The sequence below is a fragment of the Limanda limanda genome, chromosome 20, assembly GCF_963576545.1.
Source record: "Limanda limanda chromosome 20, fLimLim1.1, whole genome shotgun sequence".
Taxonomy (NCBI): Eukaryota; Metazoa; Chordata; class Actinopteri; order Pleuronectiformes; family Pleuronectidae; genus Limanda; species Limanda limanda.
In genome coordinates, this window is record NC_083655.1 from 8,829,146 (window position 1) to 8,853,121 (window position 23,976).

The window sequence follows — 23,976 nt, forward strand, 5'->3', positions numbered from 1 at the left end:
GATATTTGCTTTTTACTAAATATATTTCGGGGGGGGGTTGCCCTTCAAGCTGCGTGGATCCCGCCTCTGCATAAGTGTGACGAGCCTTTGTGGCATTAATCAGACCCTGAAAGGCCGATTTATTTTTCTGTGTTGTGCCTTCTCCATGTTAGTGTTCATGGTGCATGGGGCTAAACTAAAAAGTACATCTCAACTACATTTTTCTCAAAGATGGTTTCTATCAAGTTTGGTTTTCAGTACCTGTGCCAAGGAAGTTGTGTTTTTGTTTGTTGGTTTGTTAATAGATTACGCAAAAACTATGAGACAGATTAGAATGAAACTTGCTGGAAGGATACGTTCTGGGTCCGGAAGGAACCCATTAAGTTTTGTTGTGGATCAGGAACAAAGTGTGGATCCAGGAATTTAGTTTTTCACTTCCATATAGGGCATTCAACATTGTTTCCTAATAGAGTAATACATATGTCTTGATGAAAAACAAATAAGACCAGTCTGATAGTTTGAATGTTGCAATTTGGCATAAATCTAAATAAAAATCAGTATTAACTGAATTTAGATGTGGTTTAAAAATGGGATTGTTGGGCCTTGGCAGATTTATAGACTCTGAATACTCTTGTAATTAGTTGTTTGATGCCATACAATGTGGGGAGACATCATGATTTTACACCTTCTACTATCTTGCAATTAGTTGAGCACATGCACTGTGACATGATGCCATTTGGCACAAGATGGCGGCACTAGTATCCAGGGTGTTTGAGCTTCATTTCTGGATAGTTGAAGGAGGAGAAGATGCATCGTCCATCTTTATTTACAGGTCATGAGCAGGACCAGCACATCAAACTCAACTGCTCCTTGTTTGATGGTTGTACACATAACCTCCTCTGGCATCTTAACAGAAACGCACCAGGCACAAATATTCAAGCTCACGGTGACGTAGCCATCTGCGTAGTCTTTGCGTAGATCCCACACAGTCGGAATAAACCCGGCTTAAGTCTGAGCGTTGAATCCACCAGCCATGTTTGTACTGAAATGGCGTAAGACGGACGTGACCTAGAAAATACCACAGAGAAAGACTGCTTTCCTCTCCAGTGTCCTTGTCTCCGTCTAATAACACATGCATTAGCAGGTGAGGGCGCACAACAATAAAAACACCAGCGTGCTGAGCATCCAGCTGTCACAGGGCTGCAGGTAGTTAAGCTTCTTTCTGTAACAGCCGCAGGAATCCCAGGCTAAAACGCTGCCGTCTCACTGTGAGTTTGTTCTTGTTTAATGACAGATTTTCTCCGGAATTCAGCAAAAAAAGAAAGACTCTCAAATAAGTGGAAGCAATTGGGATGGATGTACCTGAAAGCATGGAAATTGACTAATTACAGTGTATTATCATTCATTTGAAGGGGGTAAGTGATGGGTATAATAACCCCTTTGGCCCAGTGCATGCAAATTGAATGAAAATTATATAAAAAAAAAACTCTGCTGTGATATATATAATATTGACAAATTATGGTTTTTACCTGAATCCTAACCTGGAAAAACCCAACACTGGTATTTGAAGGTGACACATGTTGTGATTACAAAAAAAAAACAGTAAAAACAAAGGAAAACAAACCAGCCTCAGATTTAAGAGGAAAGTCCGGTTCCAACCCTGTAATATAAATATGTTGAGGTGACTGCAGCTTTATATATAAATCATATTTCTGTGAGTGCTATCATCATAAACAGATTTTAAAGCTGCACATACTTTCTAAAAATAAACCCAGACCGGTCATGAAGCTTTACCTCGAGCTCCTTGCTGTAAAGTAGCATAAACATACACATCCCAAGACACACATCACAGACACATGCACTCAAAGATATTTATTACACACACACACACACAGACACACACAGAGAGAGAGAGAGAGTTGTCAGGGCACGGTGTAAAATCAGAGGGGCTGTTAATGGAGGCGGACAGCTTGGCTGCTGTTTCATCAAAGCACAGAGGAAATGCAGATCTGTGTCCTGCAGGATGCTGGGAATTGGACGAGCTTCCTTCTGTCTGCTGGATTTGAAACATACCAGCAGGGAGGAGACAGCCTTTTACCAGTGTACTGTGGCTTTCTAATGGCCGTCCACGGGAAATGTTTACCCACTGTCTCTCATGTGTTGACTCGGCCCTCCGGAGCACAAACGAGCCCCCCCGCTCACAGCTTTGTTTAGCCGCCGGGCGACGAGGCAACGCTGAGGAGAGTTTTATAATTTGATTGATTTAAGCAGCTTGGAATTTTCTTCCGATTGTGATGAAGATAACAGCTTTAATACAATGTAGTAAACGTTGTATTAAACTCAAATAGCAGCCGCCTTGGATTCAACCAAGTCATGCTAGATTATACAGTTTAATAAATATGCCAGGTTTTTCTTATTGTTCACACAGATTCATGAATTATTCCCTGGGACATTGGTTAATTTCTCAAAGTCCTGGATCCGCCTCTTTTTCCAGATTAATGCCAAAATGGAGTTGGTTCTTTTCTGTTCTCTGACCTCACCTTCCACCAAGTTCTCTTCTCTTCTGTTTTGTTCTCACAGACATGAAGCGTCCTTGGGTGCAGTGAAAGGCGCAATATAAATGCAAGCCGTTATTATTATTATTATTATTATTATTATTATTATTATTATTATTATTATTATTATTATTATTATTATTATTATTATTATTCAATTTCATGGAAATCACTGAAAATATAACGTCCTTGAAATTAAATACATTTTCCATATACTGTATATTCCTTTGTACAACATTTTGCCAATTAATGAACAGAACTTTAATGGAAGTCAAGCAATCTCCTACTGGGCCCTTTTTAAAAGCTCAGGCCAATACAGATATTAATTATTTAGTATGATATTTCATTAACTTTCACAAATTTTATACCTCTAACAGAATTTCTATGTTTGTTTGGTTCCCATTCCCCAATTAGTCTATTTGGATTTGTGTTATTGGTTCATATAAATATAAAACAGTGACATAATGAGAGCAAATCCGTATATTTACTGTCTGGAACTTTTTATTGATAACTGATAAACTGATGATTGACAGGTTAATCAGATGATTATCTTAACTGCTATACTTTCATCATTAAGGACATTTAAATTAAAGAGATCTTGTTTCGCATGATGTTTATTAAAATTCATGATTCATTTAGATCACGATTGTGCAGTGGAATATTAAAAAAAACAACAAAACTGCATATGGATATTATAATTACAATCTCCCTGTCAATTCAATGCTAGGTTTGCAGTACTTTAAGTATATATTTAAGTATAAATTTGATATCAATGGACATTTTTATATTCTCTACAAAGAGTAAACACATTTATTCAATGTCAAACACTGCTCTTAATTTATTTGTATGTAGAGGAGAAAACAAGATGAAATTGACTTAACTACACCGACATGTCATGATTGTATTTACATGAACCTCCTGATCCTCCATCTTCCTCCCAGACAGTTATTGGTGTCAATGTACGTTTTCACTTCTTTCAGGGTTTAATTAAACCTGTAATTACCTGAAGCTTGACTTTACAGCAGCCGCCTCTTTAGTGTGTGAGACAACAACGGAAGCTCGTTTGACTTGGCGCCATCGCAGGTGTCACAACAAGCGTTTTACTGAGACTAAGTGTTGGAGCAGTTCCATCACCGAGCAGGAGCAGTCCAGATGTTTTGTCATTAGGTATCAAGGCAGTGCAGTTCATCTCCAGCTCTCAACAAGGGCAGAGTCTTTACAGTATCGTTTAATACATCACTCTCAGGCCGGTGGTATTTTGGGAGAATCCACTTCAGCCCTCGGGAATCGTGTATATGCAATTTGATCACGTTCCCGCCATCTGTCAGCAGCATCTTTCTGCCTCAAGGTGAAGGTCAGCGAGAGGAACGTCAATTATGTTCTCTGTGAATCACAATCCATCAACTGAAGACAGAAATACAAAGTTTTACAAATTAAACATCATCAACAACCACCTGAAACAACTTACCCGCTGCGCCTTATCTTCATTCTGCGTCTCTCTCTCCTGAGAGCGACGGTGGAAGGTGTCAGCCGGTTCTGCCGTACTGACGGAGCGGGGGGGGGGTCCTCGGAGGCCTCTAATTTTCTGAGTGAACGGTCCCAGAAAGAGCTAATGATATGTTAATGCTGAATGGCAGACATTAGGGAGGCCAAATGACGGCAATCCCAATTACCTCCGAGGGACGTGGGGCCTTGTGCGGTTTTGTCACGCAAACAAACTCTGTAAATACAAACAACATGTGGAACAGTGGCGGGGGAAGGACTCAGGGGTGGCTGACAAAATGTCAGGGATCTGAGCGAAGAATCAAGGAACTGAAGACCATGCAGCTCCTACTTGAACAATGACTACGCCTCCGCACTTTGTTTAGCAGCGGAGGGAGAGAAGAAAAAAAACATTAACTGCACCTCACTGCCAGAGATTAACATCTTTCCCTTTCCTGTGAGAACAATTATCTCCGAAAAATGCCACAGAACCCGCACGCGTCTTTCAAAAATATGGCCGCAAACTTTTTGATTGCTCCCTTTGTTTGTCCTTTCGGTAACTTCTCCGCCACCGATGCAGGCGTGTTTGCTATAGCAGCAGACGCCGTGTGGAGTGGAGGCCGTGGGAGGAGGTGAGTTGTGAATGGCACAAGATTGAAATACGCCGCAACAGCTTTTCCCACTTGTACGTACAGTATCCCCCTGTGTGGTTTTACCTGTATCTGTTAGCATGTACGTGTTCCTGTTTGGCCAGGCTTAGCTGCAGATTGCTTTTCCACCCATTCCTTCCTCTAGTGTGTGCAGCATATGGCCATTGTGATGGAGGGTAAAAGGAAATGACAGGCCATTTGAAGATGCTCTAGTCCCCGCGTCATGAATAATGCAGAGGGTGCAGCGAGCAGGTTCTCAGCGCAAGCTTCAAAGTTTATCGGGCTCCCCTGTCTCCCCGGGAGAGAGACTACAGTGCTGTGGGGAGATTAGACCGACACTGAGCAGGGACCCGGTCAAACTCAATTAAATACAACCAGGATAATTCCATCCTCTCATTGTGCCATTCGGTTTTATTAGAAAAATAAACCCGGGCATGCTCACACCTTGAAATGACAATGGCGAAGGAAAACAGCCGGTGAATTATTAAGCAGCAGACTCGGCTGTTTGCGCAGTTTGCTTCATGCAAAAATATGCAAATGGGCGGATGTCAGAAGAAATGATCGATGAATATTTTCATTAATTACGTCAGACAAACACCGAGATCAGAAATGAATCGTCCGCGGAAAGGGGTTGAAATTTTAAAGATTTAAAAATGCACAGAAGTGCTGCTCGACCTCTGCTGATGGGTTGTAACACTCCCATTTATAGATGATTTATTAGTCATCCTCATTTAAATGTATGATTCACTTACAAAAAAGAAAAACTCCCAACACCTACAGTAAATCTTGTTTATTCGAATATGCATGTTTTCTTTTTTGTTTTTACAGTTTCCGGAGTCTTTCGAGAGCTAATTAGCCCCGAGGCCCCTCCTGGTGGCACATGTAGGTCCTCAGAACCCCCCCCCTCTTCCCGGCCCGTTGTTGCATGTAACTATTTTCCATGTCGACACGATCAACAAACACTTATGCCACCCACACATTCACTGCTACATCACACCAGGCTCGGTTAATGATGACAAACCTACATAAGAGTACAAACCGCCGCTAATTAGGCCTGCGTCGATTATGGCTCATTAAGGCCGATGTTGCCCTGACGTGTTTTTGCCAATCATCAGTGGAGAGGGATTCACTGTATCATGTTCTAATCACTGTAATTCATCATCGTGGTGATGCTCCGAGTGGTCGAGTGTGACCCAACGTGAGGGAAAACTGTGGTTTCTGCTCTTTCTGATTCCATTTCCAGACTTTGTTCGCAAAAATATTTTCTTTTTCAACTTTCCAGAGCAAAATAAATCCGATGATGCAATAGGGTCCTACTTTCTTCTTTCAAAGCGCAATCTCTCTCAAAAGGGTTGAAGAGGAAAAATAAAACAGAAAAACCAAACGAATTGGGTCTTTTTAGGTTTTCCGTTATAATCTAAAATGTAATCACTTGACTGAGAAACAGTGTAGCTGAAGTCGAGCTCTGCATCATTTAAAGGTGCGAGATGTAGTTTTCTTGCCGGGCGAGCGGCTCGGCCGAAGAGAAGACACGTTAACTAAGACGTTACTTTCCACAGCTGGAGACGGCTTTTGATGCTAAACTCGCAACGTTCCGTTAGACTGGTAAATAAACAGCTACACTCTGCCCCTTTCAAGCAAAACTGTGTAACGTAAAACTTTAAAACAGCGGCTTCAAAATCCCTTTGATGGTTCACTGACCTGCAATAGAGAGAATGTTTTCTCTGTATTTCCAATGCTATTCCTCAAATGTTCATGCTCATAGCTTCGGTGAACAGGTACGATCTCCTGTGAGAGGCATTGAACTCCGGCTAATCTCCCTACGTTCTCCGGCGGGTCTGCACGTGAGATCGTAAATGTCTGAGTCAATTGTTGAGTAGATTCCCGTACTGAAAACCCTGGATAACTTCTGAGTGATGTGAGAAGACAGCAGGAGATTCTCCAGAGTGAAACCAGCACTTAATCGCTCGTCCACGTAGCCCAACAGATTCAATCCCCACGTATGGCAGTAGAGGGCGCTGCTGCTGCTGCTCAGAACAGTAACTCAGTGTTGCTTTAATGACTGCTTACCGACGGGAGGTGTGAAGCTGTTTCAATGTGCAGATGAACTCGTATGAAGCTGTGTAAAAACCTGTGGTTGTTGTTGTCGACCTTTCTGAGACGAGCTGATCGACAGCCTCCACTTAACCTGATGATCAAATTACACGTTTATTTCTCGTGCTCTCGCCCTTTTTACAACTCCTTCCCACTTCGTCTGGATATTGACGCTTCAATGACGGATCAATTTCGAGTTATTTTCCAGTTATTTCCCTAAATTTCTCCCCCTCTTCACACTATTACCCTAATCGCACCACTTTGACCTACTTTCCCAATGCTCGGGTTCCCCAGGCGCTCGAGCCGTTGCTGCACACCCACTCACACACACACACCTCTCAAGAGAATTATTCATATGGCCCAGGTCTGGGACCAGTCTAATTTTGGTGGAACTATAGAGTACACAAACCTAAGGTCTGACATTTCTCTTGCTGAAGGCGGAGGGGCTGTGAGCGCTACTGAGAGAGACAGAGAATAAAACATGGCGCTGGGATGGCCTTTGATCTTCCTTTGCCTCCTTTTCTCTTTTTCAAAGGACCAGTGAGGAGTCGTCCAGCCGCTGCCGCAGCGGGGGGGCCCCGTGTCTCTGCCACCAACCGGCTCCCCGGGACGGACGACCAGAGGATTATTTATTTCTTATTTTCTGTTCTCTGCGAGAAGAAAAAGGAGACAGGCTTTCTTTGGAGTTTTGTTCCATGCTGGTTAATCGCAGAAATAAATATTCACCTGCTACATGCATAAATATGCAAGGACTAAGTCCCCAGCTGGCCCAGAGCTTAGCAAGATTCTCGACTTATTTCTCAGCCACAGAGTGAGATCGAATAACATCTTGCTCTTGAGGTGGATGTCTGAAACCTTGACTGAAATATAAACCTAAGAAGTCATTCTCATCATCAAAACATCATTTCAGAAACGTCTGTCACTACAGAGGTTAATTCATGAATCGACCAATGATATTTGTAAGTTTTCAATTCAAAGTAAGTCAGGTTATCATGCAATATCATTAAAAACCTCTAGATTGTAGAGACATTTGGAAAATATGTTAACATTTAGTTTCATGTACAGGTCTGTTAATAATGAATTTTCATAATTTGCCTTTCTTACCCTTTTTGGATTATTGTGGTAATTACATTTTTCAAGGACGATATTTTAAATGTTCATGATTGCCTTAACCAATTTTTTTTACCTTAATATATATGGTAAATTCTACTCATGATTTACTGCATTAATATGATTCATTATATTCTGGAAAATAATGCAAACAAAGTCATCATTTAATCTAGAAAACTACAGTAAAATGTCGTCACTTTGAAGAAATGCCGTTAATGTGATGAAAGTACAAACATTAAAAGAGGAGTTTACTAGAGAAGAGTAATTATATGATAAACGCTCTCAGACATCTGCTTGTTCCACGTGCGGCCGAGAGGCGACTGCAGAGAACGATTCTCTAACGAGCGGCCACGAGGTCAGACTCTATCAGCCGTGTTCCAGAGGACAATCTGAGGAGAAGCGTGATCCTGATCATCTTGCCGAGACTCTCGGAGCATGGCCACCTCTTTGTCAGGGCAATTTGTTGATGATGCATGGTTATGATAAGAATTGAGTGAAGTGTCTGCAGTCGCCCGGGGGTTCTCCCTCGCCGAGGCGCCGAGGCCAACACGGATAATCAGCCCAGGTCCAGATTGAGCCCCTGATAGCAGAGGATTCCCTGATTGCTTATTAGGTTCCCCCGGGCGCCAGGCGTTTAAGAAGCCCGCTGCTGATTTTGATTGATAGCTGGTCAATCAAAATCAACATCTGCAGGTATCAGCCTCCATCGGCACCGGAGCTTACATCACATCTCTCTGTCTCCATCTCCTGAGATAACGGAGATCTCATGATCTCTAATCTACAAAGTGTCTCCTGCTATATCATCACTAAAACCCGTCCTGGGTTAACTCGCCTTCCTTCTGCAGAAACCTCTGCAGAGGAGAACGAGGAGGATTCTCTTTGAGGTACAACTTTTTGGGATTTAGAAGTTTTTCAGTGAGACAATGTCACTTTTGAAACTTTACAGTAGCTCTCATTTTAAATCATAGGTTTCTACCCGATGTAAGTTTTAAAACAAGATTGTAACTTTGACTGAGTTCTGAGTGGCCGCCACAAGAAATGAGATGATGCTTTGGTTGAAGACAACTAAGCATTTAAATAAAGTACTGTTACTTACGGGATAAAAAGAAGCTCAAATAATCTCAGATATAAGTCATAAATAAATATTTACAGAGTAGAATCATAAGCACAATATCTAACGTTAGCCACTATAACAAACGTTCCTGTTAGTTGTTGCTTGTGTTCTTCATATTTGTTTTTGTTTTCATTTATGCAGAATTTATGCATTTGGCGGGTTTTACCTTAAAGTTTGTTAGAGTTGTGTTTTAGGGTTATGTTTAGGTTTATGGTTGTGTTTTTTTAGGGTTTGGGTTGTGTTTAGGTTTAGGGTTGTTGAACTTTGACTGGTTTCACTTTTTTCATCTTCCGATATTCACCACGACCCCTTCTTGCTCCATCCGGCTCAAACAAGTCTTGTTGTGGTTGTAAAAAGATTCTTCCCGTACGCTGACCCCTTAAGTTTTAAGAAACGACACCATGTTTGTTAACTGCCCCTTAATGAGAACACACGATGAACTTGGTTACTTCTTACGCACTCATATAAAAAGGTCTCTGATGTTTTGTCTTTGCCAGGTTCAAAGCTGTGGAAACTGTGTCAATACCTGTAAGGAGACGTCGTATTTACCAAGCAAAGACGCATAACAAGTTCCTTGCAGTCTCTTGCATCACTGAGAGTTTCTGAGTTCCCGTCGAAATGCAGCGACAGCAGCAGACGCAGGTCGTCTACTTTTTAACTAAACTTAAACCAAACCGTCACTGACACAGATCACAGTCGTCTCCCAAAAAATATTGTTCTGTTTCTTGTGTACGGGTTCTTTCATTAAACAGAGAATCGGTCAAACAACAACAGAGAACATTTTGGCAAAAGTCATAGAACGTAGATATTTTTAAAAACTTTAGTTTAGTATTCAATGTTCAAAAATCGACACAGAATAAAATATATTGCTTTTAGAAATTTTGTATTATGTCATATGCTCAACTGAACCAAATACTACTACTAACACTTACTGTAAAATACAAGATTCATTGTTGCATCATCAGCCTTTTAATTCAGTTGTGGCTATTTCAACATTTGTTGTTGTGTTCTTAATCTGGTCAGAAAACATCTGTAACTACACTCAGATTACACATGGTATACTTTTAATTTATTTTCCTATTATAATTTTCACTTTTAGGCCATTTTAACGGTATTGTAACACTAATCAAATATTAATTATAAGGAGATTTAAAGAAATAAAGAAATACCTAATTCAATAGTCATCAATATGTAACCAGTGTTGGGAAGGATACTTTCAAAACGTATTCCGTTACAGAATACAGAATACATGCCCAAAAATGTAATCTGTAACGTATTCCATTACATTAACTAATCTAAGTAACGTATTCTGAATACTTGGAATACTTCCGGTTTGTAATGCAAGTGTATGATTGCGGCGTTGTTATAGTCAGTGGAGCAGCAGCAGTTTAAACTCTCTCTCCGCCGATGCGGCGGGCCAGCTGGATGTCCGGCTCCCATCCTCTCCCATCTCTGTGCCGGCCCCACCGGAGGCTGAAGGACCCCCCCCCCCCCCCCCCCCCTGCGCCAAGGCTGCCTCGCGCCGTGCAGCGATCGTTTCGGCGTCGAGTCTATTTTTTTTTGCGCTTGACGCGAGCGTATCGCTCCAGGAAACACACTGAAAAATCATTTTAAACGATATTGATGACATTTTATATGATATAAATGATAAAGTATGCATCCCATAGTTTGTATTCCCCTTCTGTTGTCCTGGAGTTTTAATTTTACCAATTTTACCGATCACATTATTAAATGCCCCCCTCTGCCCATCCACTACAGACACACAAGCAGTCATAAAGATAAAAAGAGAGGGGGGCGGAGAATACGTAATTTACCCTCGACACCCGACATTGAACGGAGCAAACAGCGGAGAAGTTCTTGCAGATAGATGACATTAAATTGGGACGCTGTTGCAGTTAATGTTGGAGCAACAAGTGACTATATGCTTTTATACTACTGGGTCAACGGGTGATATTATTAGCGCTGCCCGGCGCTTCAGCGTCCGGTGTGAACCCGGCGTGCCTCGCTGGCCTCCTGCAGAGCCATGACAGCGGAGCTCTGGAAGCGCAGGTCGGTCTTCTCTCACCAGGCGCTGGAAGGGCAGCTTGCGGATCAGCAGCTCCGTAGATTTCTGGTAGCGACGGAAGTCTCTCAGAGCTTCGGTCCCGGCCCCGAGCCGGTAGCGGTGAGGCTTCTTCACGCCGCCGGGGGAAGGTGCGCTCTTACGGCAGCCCTGGTCTCCAGCTGCTTCCTGGGGGCTTTGCCGCCGGTGGATTTACGAGAGAGTGAATAAACTCGAGAAGTACCGTCATGTAATCCACTGATTTCAACAATGTAACTGTATTCTGAATACCATCTATTTAATTTGTAACTGTAACGGAATACAGTTACTCATAATTTGTATTCTAAATACGTAACGCCGTTACATGTATTCCGTTACTCCCCAACACTGTATGTAACCTTATGTACGAGTTTAAAGTAAGAGTTTAAATATGCATATACACTTAAATCACACCTGGTTTGATTGTAAGACGGATTCTGCCAATTTCTTAATCAACATTCTAATAGATACTTTGTTGTTTGTAAGTCAAAATAAGATATTTTATCAACAGAATTTCCTGGTGAAACAAATATAAATTTAAAATGTGATTTGAAAGTGAATGTTTGTGTTTTGACGTGTTGCCTGAAGTCATCACCACAACACGCGATCACACCTATGGGCTGTTAGAGTGCAGAACTGGATAAACTGTGGAAACGTCCTCAGACGGCTGATGCTGAGCCTCAAAGTCATCACACATGCCTCTGCGGAGCGTCAGCGCTTTGTCTCCATCAGGCCTTTCAACTACAAAAGCCTCATCAAAAAGAAATATGAAAAAAAAAGAGAAAATGATTTTTCTCTACTCCTCCTCCCCATTCCAACCCCCTCACTGGTTCCTTGAGTTCCTCGAGTCGAGAACAAAGCAGCGCGTTGTGAAACCATCCATCATTACTGTCAGAGGCTGCTTGTAGTATATGGTCAGAAATAACCTCTTTATTTACTTACCTCTCTCCCCGTGTTCGGGCCGGGACTGAAAAGAAATGCCTTCCGTCTCTCAAGGAACTGAATGTCAATTTTTATTTTCAGGAAAAGGATAAAAACATCATTTGCACATTTCTGCCTCTTCAAAATAAATAATAACACATATCGGTTGCACATGTCCACACCCAATTTTCAACAGAATTCATTTAAGCCGGGAAAGGAAATGGCACAACATGATTATCATACAGTGTGTCCCCTCGCCGCCGGTGAACATTATCGGTTTCATTTCTGAATGACAATATATGTTGGACTCTGCAAACTACAGAAGCAAAATTGAATTTACTTACAAACTGCGACTTCACCCGGGTGAGGACAGAAACAATGCTTTTTTTTTTTTTTTTTCTAGAGTCAAGGCGGCATGAATTTCGCAATCAAGCATGACAACCCCCCCCGCCCCAAGTCCCTACCCCCCACCCACCCCACCTCCTACAAAAGCAGAAAAATCATACATTGGCAATAGGAAGAAGAAAAAACAGACTCTAGACAAACACTACATTGCAATAACTGCAAAATGTATTGTTAGGAGAATAAGAGAAATCATACGCTTTCCTGTTTCACCCGGCGGAGACATCCATCCCACAAAGAGTCTCCTTCTTTTTATTATTTGCACAACGTCTGTCTTCACATCACTTCGTTAGCACATCTACTACTGGTTTATACTTTATGTTGCACTTTTCATACAGAGGTGTGACTGAGTCCGTGAGTAATGTGAGTGAAAACAGCCCCTCGACACCCTGCCCCACCAAAACAGAAGTAAAAAAAAAACATAGAAATCATTGTGAAATATCGTAATGAACAGTCAAGTGACTCGTGACGAGTCGCCCGGGACATTTCATGAGAAACTTCTATGTTTTTCTTACTTTTTTTAAGCACAAAGATAGCAAAGGAATGCATCAAAGCCAGAGAGCTGGGCCCCGTGCCCATCGCTGGGATGACAGGACCGCTGCCTCCTCCTCATATAAATACTCCAACATGTATGCATTCTGCAGTCAGTGGTTGGACCCCAGCCCAAAACCTGAAACCTTGAATGTCTCTTTGCACACAACGTTTCCACTTTTGAAGTCTGTGTCAAACCGCACCATGGCACGCTTCTCAAAGTCCGTAGAGGGAGGTAAACAAACCAAAAACCTTTGAAGTGTTGACCTCTCAGTCTCTCTCTCTCTCTCTCTCTCTGTTTTGTCTTTGAATCTTTCCCTCCGGCGCGCTAAGGCAGACAAATATTTTCTCCGACGATAAATTACTCTTATTTGAATGTCAAGAGAGACATTTCGGGGCTATGAGAAGACACTGGTGCCGTCGCCGGTGCCGTACAGGTCGGCCAGCTTCTTGAAGCGCGGCCCCCAGTTGCTGAGATAGTCATAGTTCTGGTCTGAGTCTGTACTTAGCGACTCCAGTGAGCTCAGTGACTCCGCTACCGAGCCGCTGCCTTCAAACGCGTATGTCTGCAGCGAGTCGTACGGGGGGGCCGACGGGTCCACGTCAGCATCCTTGAGCCGCTCCCAGATAAACTCTCGGAACACCACATTGTCTGGCAGGCATTTATAGGACGGGCGAGAGGCCGATGAGTAATGGAAGAAGGTGGGCGTGTCCGGCGTGACGTCTCTGCGCACCGTGGGGTCTCTGATGACGTTGAGGTTGCGCAGGGTGACCATGTCGAAGGCCTCCGTGTCCTCCTCGCCGCCGCCCTCGTCGTCGTAGCGGACAATGTTCTCCCTGATGTCCCGCTCCTCCTCCAGGATCAGCGGCTCCTTCTTCCTCCGGCGCATCGTCACGATGAGCAGAACCATGACTGCGGAGAAAGGGGGAGACCGGAGTCAATATCCCAGACCGTGGCTTTATAAGGAGCCAAATGCGTCATGACAGCGATTCCCAACAGGTGATACCTGTGCTACGAACAGTGATGAGCACAGGGGCTTGATTTAATAGTTTAAATGGTTTTTGAACCAAAGGTTTAAAGGACGAAAGTAATGAAGTTAAAAAAGTGAAAAAGACGGATTAACAGTTAAGTAATTGGTGAAAAAGTTAAAGGTTCGTAAAAAGTAACGGATTAAACGGAGTAAATTTGGCAAAGTATAAAAAGTTGAAATAGAAATTGAGTAATGGAATGAATGAAGAATCGATATATAGTGAAAAAGACATAAATCAAAGTTTAATGATGAAATAATTAGCGACAACATTTACAGTTGAAAGAGTTAAAGTATAGAAGAGTCATTCTGTAGTCAAAAGTCATCAAAAACACACAGAGAATGTTATTGTATAGTAAGAAACAGTAAGAAACAGTTTGCAGAAAAGTTGTGGATTAACTGTTGAGATTATTTGTGGATGATGGAATCCTGGAGTCCATGTAGCTGTGGAGCATGGCTGGGAAACCACTGCTCTGGGAATCCAGTGACGATGCTTTGCGAATGCGGTCGGAGTTTACTAAACTAAACTTCCAATGTAATCTATGTGGCCCCTCTCTGGCTTCCACCATCTTCATTCAGCTTCCAGACTCCACCAGCCTGGAATCCGTGGCCCTCGGAGATCTGAGCAGACGCCCTCCTCTCCCATATATTATTGCTGAAAATAACTCTACGCCCAAGCAAACTGGCAAATGTCTAATGATCCTCTATCCATCAATGTCAAGCTGGTGCCAGTGAAATATCGTTCCGTGGGCCCATATTTCTTTTTCCCGTCGTGCCGTTGAGCTACTGCAGGCGGCGGAGGAGGAGGCACGGGAACCGAATTCAAACACCACTCACGCTCTCTAATAAGGGAGCAAATGGAGGAGTTGGATGGGAGGAGAGTTTCACACGGTTCTGCCGCTCACAATTTTTTTCATCGATATAAGTTAGACCGATCAAAAAGCCGGCAAATATGAAAATAATTGCCAGCATGTAGTCAATGATTCTCTTAAGTTTTGCATTGTCAGCAAGACAATTTGTCATTGGAAGTGTGTTATTCCATTCATTCTTTCTGTTCCTCATGGACAATTCCTTCATGGCATCATAAGAAACTTTTAGATCCTCTATCAAAACAATCATCATCAGAAGCCCGAGCACGTTAAACCCTGAAATTAGTAGCAAATATTTCTGCATAATGTCGATCTATTAGTGCCTGACGGCTCAGCTTTTTCTGCAATGACTGATCCTTCTCCTCATATGTATGATAATATATATATATATATATACAGTAAGTTTAAGGCTATAACACAGCCAAGATCAAAGGCGTGTCTATGATTTTGATTTGGCACTTATCTTGCCTTTGACCTTTATTTTTGTTATGACTGCAGAAGAATGCATTTCTGAACTTCAATTTAAAAAGTTTGCAGCTTACATCTTAAGAACAGTACAAACATCAACCACAGTCATAAAATCACTATAATCAATCACTTTATGATGTATTGATTTTTGTGAAGATTCGTCAATGTGAACGCATTCCAGGGGGCGCTGTTGAGCCATTTTGCCACAGCCATTTAAAATGACTCCAGAAGAAGTAAATTTTCACCGATTTCAAATTTTCTGCAAACTTTGGTAAGAATTTCAGCATGTTAAATAAAATAAAAATCCTTACAATTTCAAAAGGCCTCCCACTGTCTCCTACTGTTTGGTGCTCGGGCCCTAATGACCCTGACAAGATCCATCTCCTCCACACGGAGCAACAAATATTTCTGCGGAAGATTGTTTCCTATGATTCTGGAAACTGAACTCCGTCTAAATTCTTTTTTCTCTCGATTCAGCGAGGCTCCTACAAAGTGAATTACAAAGTGACACAGTGAAACAGAATATTCTCGGTGCTTTCCAGCAAAGCTCTTTAGGGTTTAATGCCTCGAAGGCAGCCGCGATGCGTGACAGCCTGGAAACGGGCCAACATCCAATCACGTCCGGCCGAGATGAGCAGGTGGATGGCCGAGCATACAAATGGTTGCTCCGTGCCAGGTGCCGAGGGTCCTGTTAGAAATGATTTCCAGCCCCGGCAGTTTAGCAAACACACAGCAGCGATACAACGGGGGTCCCGCTCTGCATTACTCACTTCCTGATCATGTACGCGAGATGAAAAACAGACGAGCAGAAGATCGGGTTGTTGCTACGAAGGCTTTTTGCTGTAATTGATTTGTTTAAATGACCCCACCCCCCCCCCCCCAAACTCCACAATTAAATTGTGAACGAGGCCACGTTTCTGTGCTGCCCTTTCCTTCCCAGCATGCATCGGCGAATGCACTTTCTAATTAGGAGCATTTGTCCGTGCGCTGTATGATTCTGGTGACTGGGACTGATTATTCACCCACACACCTCCTATGTCTTTGTGCCACTGTGCCGGTTCTAAGCGAAGTCTTAATCAGCTGCTGTGGCGCCGTGGGACATGGGAGGAAGTTTTATTTTGTGAATACTAATTCCTCTGAGAGAGATTGTGTTGAAAAGCTTTAAAAAAAAAAAATGTTGAAATCTGTTGGTTTGAGCGATAGCCGGTTCTACAAAAACACAATTTTCTTCCAAATTTTCAACGACTTTGGTTATTTTCTTTTTGGTTTTGTGAGATTTGGGTATTTCTCTCCAGGAAACACGTTGGTGTTGTGTGCTTTCATGCATCAGTCAGGATTAAGGATATTATGTGCACCCATTTTCACTTTTTACATTATGTCACCAACTCCACCTGTTTAATAAAGTCTCTCTATTCTCTAAAGCTGATTTCAGACCTGCACTGAGCTCCAGACATTTTCCAGAAAGACGCGGAAGAAGACGCCAACTAAAAGACGACGCATTCCAGTAAAATGTGTCCGTCATGTCCAGACTCCACCCCTCACCTGAAAGTCGCAGACATTTTCCTGTTGTTGTGAACACGTCTAACCTGGATGTGTTTTCCTTACATTATTTATATCGGAAATTTGTCTTTATAAAGTTGAGATATTCTTTTTGCACTGTTTAATGATTTTTACCTTTGAATCGAATTGGCTGCGTAGTGCAACTAGCTGATTTCTAAATAAATGTCCCTTGTGGTCCATTTTATACAAAGTGAAACATTGGCATAGTTATTATTTATGTTTATGACTGAAACGAGCTCTGCACCGCTTTTGTTTTTCTAATTGATTCCTATAATTGGCAGATTTTCGGCGGGCGGGAGCCAGTAGCCTTTATGTGCGAGGTGCTGTCTGCTCAGCAGGCGACACTTTGCTTTTCTTTTTCAACCCTGGAGTTTTTGGATTGTTTGCACCTGTTACTGTAACACGAGCCAGAAACAAAGACCCCAGAGTGCAACGACTAAACTTCCGATCTTGGAGACTGGAAGGAGGGTGGAGGGAGAGAGAGAGAGAGAGAGAGAGAGAGACAGAGAAATGTCGTAGATAAATGAAGAGGCCTCCTCCACAACATGACGGATATCACCCTGGTGTGTGGAGGACAAAGTGCAGCCAAATGAAGGACATGGAAACAATCAGAAACCTGCATGCTGCTGCCAACATTGTGTTCCTCATCAGAGCAGCTGTATGTTTGCTTCCTGACTAAAATGGCTGTTATGGTGTTGTCGTTTGTTGCTGCTGATGTTGTCTGTCGCAGCGTTAACTGTGTGTTTGTCTACTCTATGTCCCTGTTTACTGTCTAATCAACATTCCTGCAGTTTTCTCCCGATTGCTTTACAATAGGTCTCTTTTCCCCTGATTGTCATTACCGAGACAAATTTACTCTTAATTGACTCGTGCAGTTTAAAAAAAACAAAAAGGCCGATTTCCCTTTTCTTCTCTTTCTGTATTTTTAGCGCATCAACCGGCTGATGATTCAACACACGGCGCTCGACACGCAAACCTGATGCTGCCGATTGCAGCTTCACAGCGAGACAGTCAGATCTGAGGAGGGAAATCGTCTGCTGTCTGAGTAGAGACACATAAATAGAGACACAGACAGCGGGCTAACGCAGGAGACAGACAGTAAAATAGGAGACAGATGAATGGAGGAGGTGATTTATAGAATGAGTCTGATGAGCAGTGCTCAGGCAGAAATAACTGTCTGGAGATGTTGGAGGGATACGTAATGTCCTAATTGGCCCCCGGGAGAATTGAGCGATATCTAACCTGCTCTGGGGGAAAGAGCCGGTGGATTTTAACAAGATGACGATCATCTCGGTGTTTGTGATGCATCATCCAAAAGTGACTGCATCAGGTTTTTAAATGACATTTGAGGAGAAGGGGAAAAAAAAAAAAAGTCACTTGTGCGCAGGCGTTTTCTGGAGTAGAGGACACGCTCTGTAATTAAATCTAAAAATATCAACTGGTGATTAATGACCACTTAGCTTATGAGCATGTCGGAGCCAACGCTAACATGCGCGGCTCGCCGGGGTTCTGGACGGCAGGCAGGTGGAGAGTGTCTCCAGCCGCGGGGACTGAAGGTCTCAGACGCTGCTGATGAATACTAAGACAAGTGGAGGAGTGGCACTCTGAAGAGTTCTCCATGAGCAACATGACAGATCGCTGGAATCAGTGCCGCCGGTGGGAGTGTGTGCTCCTCTCACCTGATGAGGGAGATTGATGGAGTGAGGGAAAGTGTGTGTGAGTGTGTGTGTGTGTGTGTGTGAGGGGGTGTGTGGTGGGGGGGCATATCTGAGACTGACAGCACCTGAGTAGCCGGCAGCGAGACGCAGCGCGGGTCGTACTCTGGCTCGCGTCTCATCCAGAACAATACAATCACACGCTATCACAGCCTCAATTGCTACCCATGGATTGAAAGGGGTCCTGATGGAAGACCATCACAGCAGATCAGAATAAAGGGAACAGGCCGAGCGGTCGCACACGGGCTGTTAATACAAGAGGAGGGAGAGAGAGGGAGATTATGCACAAAAGAAGGAGCAGAGGAAAGAAGAGGCTGATCCAATCGAGCGAAGCAGAGTGATGGGGACAGATGAGGACACAAACAGGCAGACAAGGCACCGTGGAGGTATATTAAACTGGAGGCCATTAGTTCTAAGCCCGTGGCCTGAGGCTGTTCCGAGCAGAAGAGAGCCAGCTTTCATTAGCGGAGGCGGGTTCAGGGTTCCCGCGGCCACGGATTTGCCCCTGTTGGTCTTTTGAAGTTTCATTTATCACCAAAAGTGGACTCTGTCGCAAATGAAAGGGAAGGCAAACTTCAAGGGGAGCAGAGGAAGAAGCAAAGTTTGACCCCATCAAAGAAGACCTCTCTGTTATTGTACGTGTTGCTCAGATCCTCCTCAATGAAGATCGCCCGGGTGTTAAACTAGGACCCGATGGGACAAGCGTCTTTCCTCACATCTTAACGTGTGGCGTGACGCTAGAAACGGGAGTCCATCCTTGAAAGCCCGTAATTCCTCCCCGGTGCATCCATACCATGACCTCCATGAAATGTTATCATGAAGTTAATAAAATAAACTTTGCTCCCCGAGAAGAGAAAAGAAAACAACCTAAAACCCATAACCTCATCAGTGAGTCAGGCTGTCTTCAGGCTCTGGCTTCTCTCAATAGAACTGCACTTCACCGCTCTGCACTCTGTTTTCCTCCGTAATGTTTTCCTCAGGAATGCAGGATGACAGTCACATGAATGACACACACTCATAATTGGCAACAGAAGGTTATTTTTCTCTTTTAAAAAAGTTGCAGGAGACTTAAAGATAAACTGTGAGTAGTTTGCAAAAGACAAAATCGAAAAGAAAGATGAAGGACATGAGAGCTCCTAATAAGAGTGAAGAGTGGTGGCTGGCTGCAGTATAGATCATAAACCCAGCCTCCTCCATGTTAGTGGACGGGACACGGACCAAACTAAAAAGCCAAAATACATGTGAAGCTTTTTAATTAGTCATTGGATATAAAATGGGTGAAACCTCAACTTGGACTGACTGGATAACAGATGAATGAACAATGAGAGGAAGTGGAGATGCTTTTGTTTACAGTCAATGGGTGAACCAGTTCTTTTTTTTTGAGAAATAAAAAAACTAAACACAGAATGACTTTTACAATCCAGCAGCTGCACACAATAAAAATACAACCAATACCCCCCCCCCAGGAGCCAGATTGAGGACTGTTATTAATTGAGCGCGTTGGCAGCATTTCAGAGGCTTTTTACTTTACTTCTACTGCGTTTCAGACCGAGCTGACCCAGGTCAAATCCCCCCCCCCCCAGGTTTGACCCGTGGATGACCTCGAGATGCAGGCCTGGTTCAGGAAAGCTTCTCTCAGACGCTCGGCCGCCTGAGCAGAGGCTGAATGGGCCGTGAGACACGGAGGTGAACAGGCTTTTGTTCTGTTGGGTTGAAGATTTGAATCCGTTCCATTTAGATCTGAACTTAAATCTGAACTGCAGAGGGTTGTACCTCCTCTCTGCAGCCATGAAATAAACAACAGCAACAAAAGCAATGGATGCCACTAAACTCAAAGCTTGAGATACGTCTGTTCATAAAAAATAGTCAGGGTAAAAGTTCTGTGTTTACATCCTACTTAAGTAAGGAAGTAAAAAAAGTGTCAGCAGCAGCAGCGGCATAAACTGAAAGTATTAAAAGTTAAATCAGCACTTAATGCAAAACACGGTTAATGTTTCTGATGCATCATTTAACATTTTAACTTGTTTAAATAGAGTTAATATGGGGAGTTTAGAAGGTGATGAATAGGAAAAGTATGGAAGCAAAATACAAAAGTTTGCGATAACAGATCAAATTTTAAGGCTTTTCTTTAACCCGCCGAAAAATATAAATATACACTTTGGGCCTCAGACACTGAAGTTTAACATCCGAAACAAAACAGATTTACTTTTAACCAGTGAAATGTTCTACTTGTTTCCAACTCACCTTTTATAATAAATAGTTTTATTAAAGCTGTGGATGTCAGTCTCACTCGCCTGATGTGCTACTGTCACACTGCTGCTGCAAAACCAACTTACTTTCCCAAATAAAACACTGCTGATGTTGTTGTTGATATTTGTGTTGTACTTTCTGCAGTTACTTCCCTGTTTTCACCGCCTCGGTTCGCTTGTCGTTTATCATATTAGCCGTTACGGCTAATTGGCTCGGCCACAAACACACATTTCAGTTTAAGAGTTTAGTGCTTCTGCTCTGTTGTCACTGCAGTGACTCTCCCCAAAAGGTTTTACTCGTCACCGAGCTCCTGCGGATCACCGCTTCACTTCACCGAGATAAATATTTGCCGTTTGTGCTAATACGTCCTTCGACAGCCGGAGTCTCTGCTCTGTCTGTGTCTGTGAGGCTGGAAACATCAGGAGCCATTAGCAGCCTGTGTTATTGCTCAGCTGCAGCTTTTCTGCTTTAATATGCTGCTGTCATCTACCTATATGTGCACTGTAGTGATGGTAATTAATGAGCTGAGGCCATTTCATTTTAATCGTTTCGGTGTTAATTGAGATGTGAGGACGTGCATACTGAGAAGTTTTACTTTAAGCACATTCTGCAGATGATTTACTGACTTTTGAACTTTTATGCATATGAGTTTTATACTTTTTGCAGACGTTTGTAGATTTAAATACTTTAACAACACCTTGATCCCAAACGTTGTAAACATATCCTCAGTTATATGTGGTTATATATATATAACCACAGTAAAAATGTGAAATAATGGTCATATCTGAAAGGAACAGGGACTAAAGCTGCACAAATAAAATCCATGTTGTAAAAACTGCGTCATCAATGTCCTTCTACAAAAGGACACTCATGACTCAGAGCTTCACACCTTGACAAAAACAAATATCAGAAGTTGTGACGTGGACACTGAGGTCATATGGATCTTACCCAGCAGCGTGATGATGCAGCCTAAAATAGCCAGGAGGGCGCCGGTGCTCAGGCCGGTCGCCGTGTACGCCACGGCTCCACAGGACAGGGCCACGCCGTCCGAGTCGCAGTCGCACACCCGCACCGAGAGCGTGTTGGTGCTGCTGAGGGCCGGGCTGCCGCTGTCCACGATCAGCACGGGCAGCCGGTACACGGCCTGCTCCCGTCTCCTGAAGCCGCCGCGCTTCGTCAGGATGGACGCCGTGTTGTCTGCAGGACAGAGCATCAGTCACACGTGTGAATAGACGACTTCTCTGACTTCAAATGAACAATGATCTGTGTACTTTGGACGAGCAGGAGGTGCAACTTCTGCTCTGTAATGATTTCTCTCCTTTCGGTTGTGCAGTCTGAACTGGTTTTACAGTGGAAGCAGAAACACCAACAGATGGTGTCATTAACACAACTCATTACACGAGACACTGTGGCATCTCTCCCTGGTCTTGACCACCTGTTAATAACAGCTTTGGTTCGATGGTTAGATCAGATATGAGATGTTAGCGTCTCAGAGACAACGAGACAATAATGTGCCATTGAGCAGTCATGACTGAAATGTAGATTTTGCCCTGAAGGACAAAATTGCTCTCGGAATGCAGAGAACAAGGTGAGAATAAAATACAGAGCTGGCTTCTTTTGTCAACGCCACATTAGTAAAATCAGCAAAATGTTCTCATGGGGCAAAGAAAAAACACATTTGGCTGTTAGCAACTGTGAAGGGTTCCAAAACAAAACACTTAAAATGGTAAATTAATATGATCTTGTTCTCATTGTGAAACATTTGGTTGCGCACTTTGTCTTCGAGGGATATTTATGTGCAGCCGGGCAGCAAACAAATACAGTGCAAGTGAAAATAGGACTTTGAGACATTGAGCCACATAGCAAAAGTATTTTAGCATCTGAATTCAATCTAATGTGGCTGCTGAATAATTCATACTAATGCTATAATTGCCTCCTGCTCCTCTGGTCGCAGGCTTTTGTGCCTCTAAACCTAATGGGGAAACTAGAACAGCACTAAGGAAAACATATACCTCCAACAGTCCCCTTAAAATCAATCATCACAAGCCACACCAAATTCTACAAATTCATAGATAACAGTCTAAACATGACATTTATTATTATTCTTTGGGGAATTGGGTAAAAATGTCTCAAAGGGTAAAAATAAATCTCATAATGTTACAGAAAGTGATTCCACACCAGAATTTATAAGGTTCTTTCCCGGCCTCCTTCCTCTAACCTGCATGTTAACACGTCCAGTATGTTTTGTATAATGCTGCAAAATAATAGACAAACATATGTTTCAGCACTAGTCATAATAACACAGGAGATTTCTAACTGTCTGATTGGCTCAATTCCTGCACGGTACGGCTGTGTGCAGCACTATTTCCCATAACGTTTTTACCGTCCATGCAGACGCTCAGATCTCAACATTTTTAATTATCGGATCTGCCTATTTCTCTGGATACATGCCAAATTAGAATTGGAAATGAAATTATTTCCACCAAGTAACGTGGTAATCTGTCCACAGAGTCAAATTAAAAACATGACCTCCTTGACAAAAGTTAGATTTCCAAACGTTGAACCGCTCCTTTAAAACTCGGCCTCAGTGCAATCAAGGTAAACACAGGGAAGTGAATGGTCACAGAGAAACTCTCCACAGGTCAAATCGTAAACTGTGGTCCTGATGTTAATCTGCTGAGAGGTTCCCTCAAACATCCACTTCATCATGTACCACAGGTCTGCACTTGCACAGATTACAGTGGGAGAACCCGGCTGCTGCTGCTGAACTATAATGTTCCAGCCTCAGCCGAGCTCCCACATGTGTGAGAGAAAAAGAACTGAGGGCACACAGGGCATTAATTCAGAGAGCAGAGCAGCTCTGCACCTTTTCAGAGCAGCAGGGGTTTCGTGTTATTTAGTGATGATGGAGTCAGGCTCAATTTTCTTTTGTCTGCAAAGCTACAGGATATGCCAATGAAGGCTGAACGTTTCCTATAGCAGCAGCTAATTTCCTTCGTCTGCTCATTGCTCTGTGTGTAGGTGGTGAGGAGAATCATTACAGGACAAAGTCGTTTTCAGTTCCTCTCGGTTGTTGTGTGATCTCTGCACTGAGCAGAACACGGCTCAGGATGAGTTATCTCAGATCTGCTCCTGTTTGCAGAGGAAAGTTTGTTTTTGCATTCAGCT

At 43.0% G+C, this 23,976-nt stretch overlaps 1 protein-coding gene across 2 annotated transcripts in view; it reads right to left on the reverse strand.

Annotated features, from left to right (window-relative positions):
• Window positions 1–13,316: 13,316 nt before the first annotated feature.
• The window catches only part of LOC133026862 (cadherin-7-like), an 85,232-nt gene continuing 74,572 nt past the window's right edge, over window positions 13,317–23,976 (reverse strand). For both annotated transcript variants that reach the window (XM_061093844.1, XM_061093845.1), the window contains 2 exons: window positions 21,757–22,005; window positions 13,317–13,831 (listed from right to left, as the gene is read on the reverse strand). In XM_061093844.1, coding sequence (XP_060949827.1) covers window positions 13,317–13,831; window positions 21,757–22,005 — 764 coding nt within the window. The remainder of the gene's footprint in view (window positions 13,832–21,756; window positions 22,006–23,976) is intronic.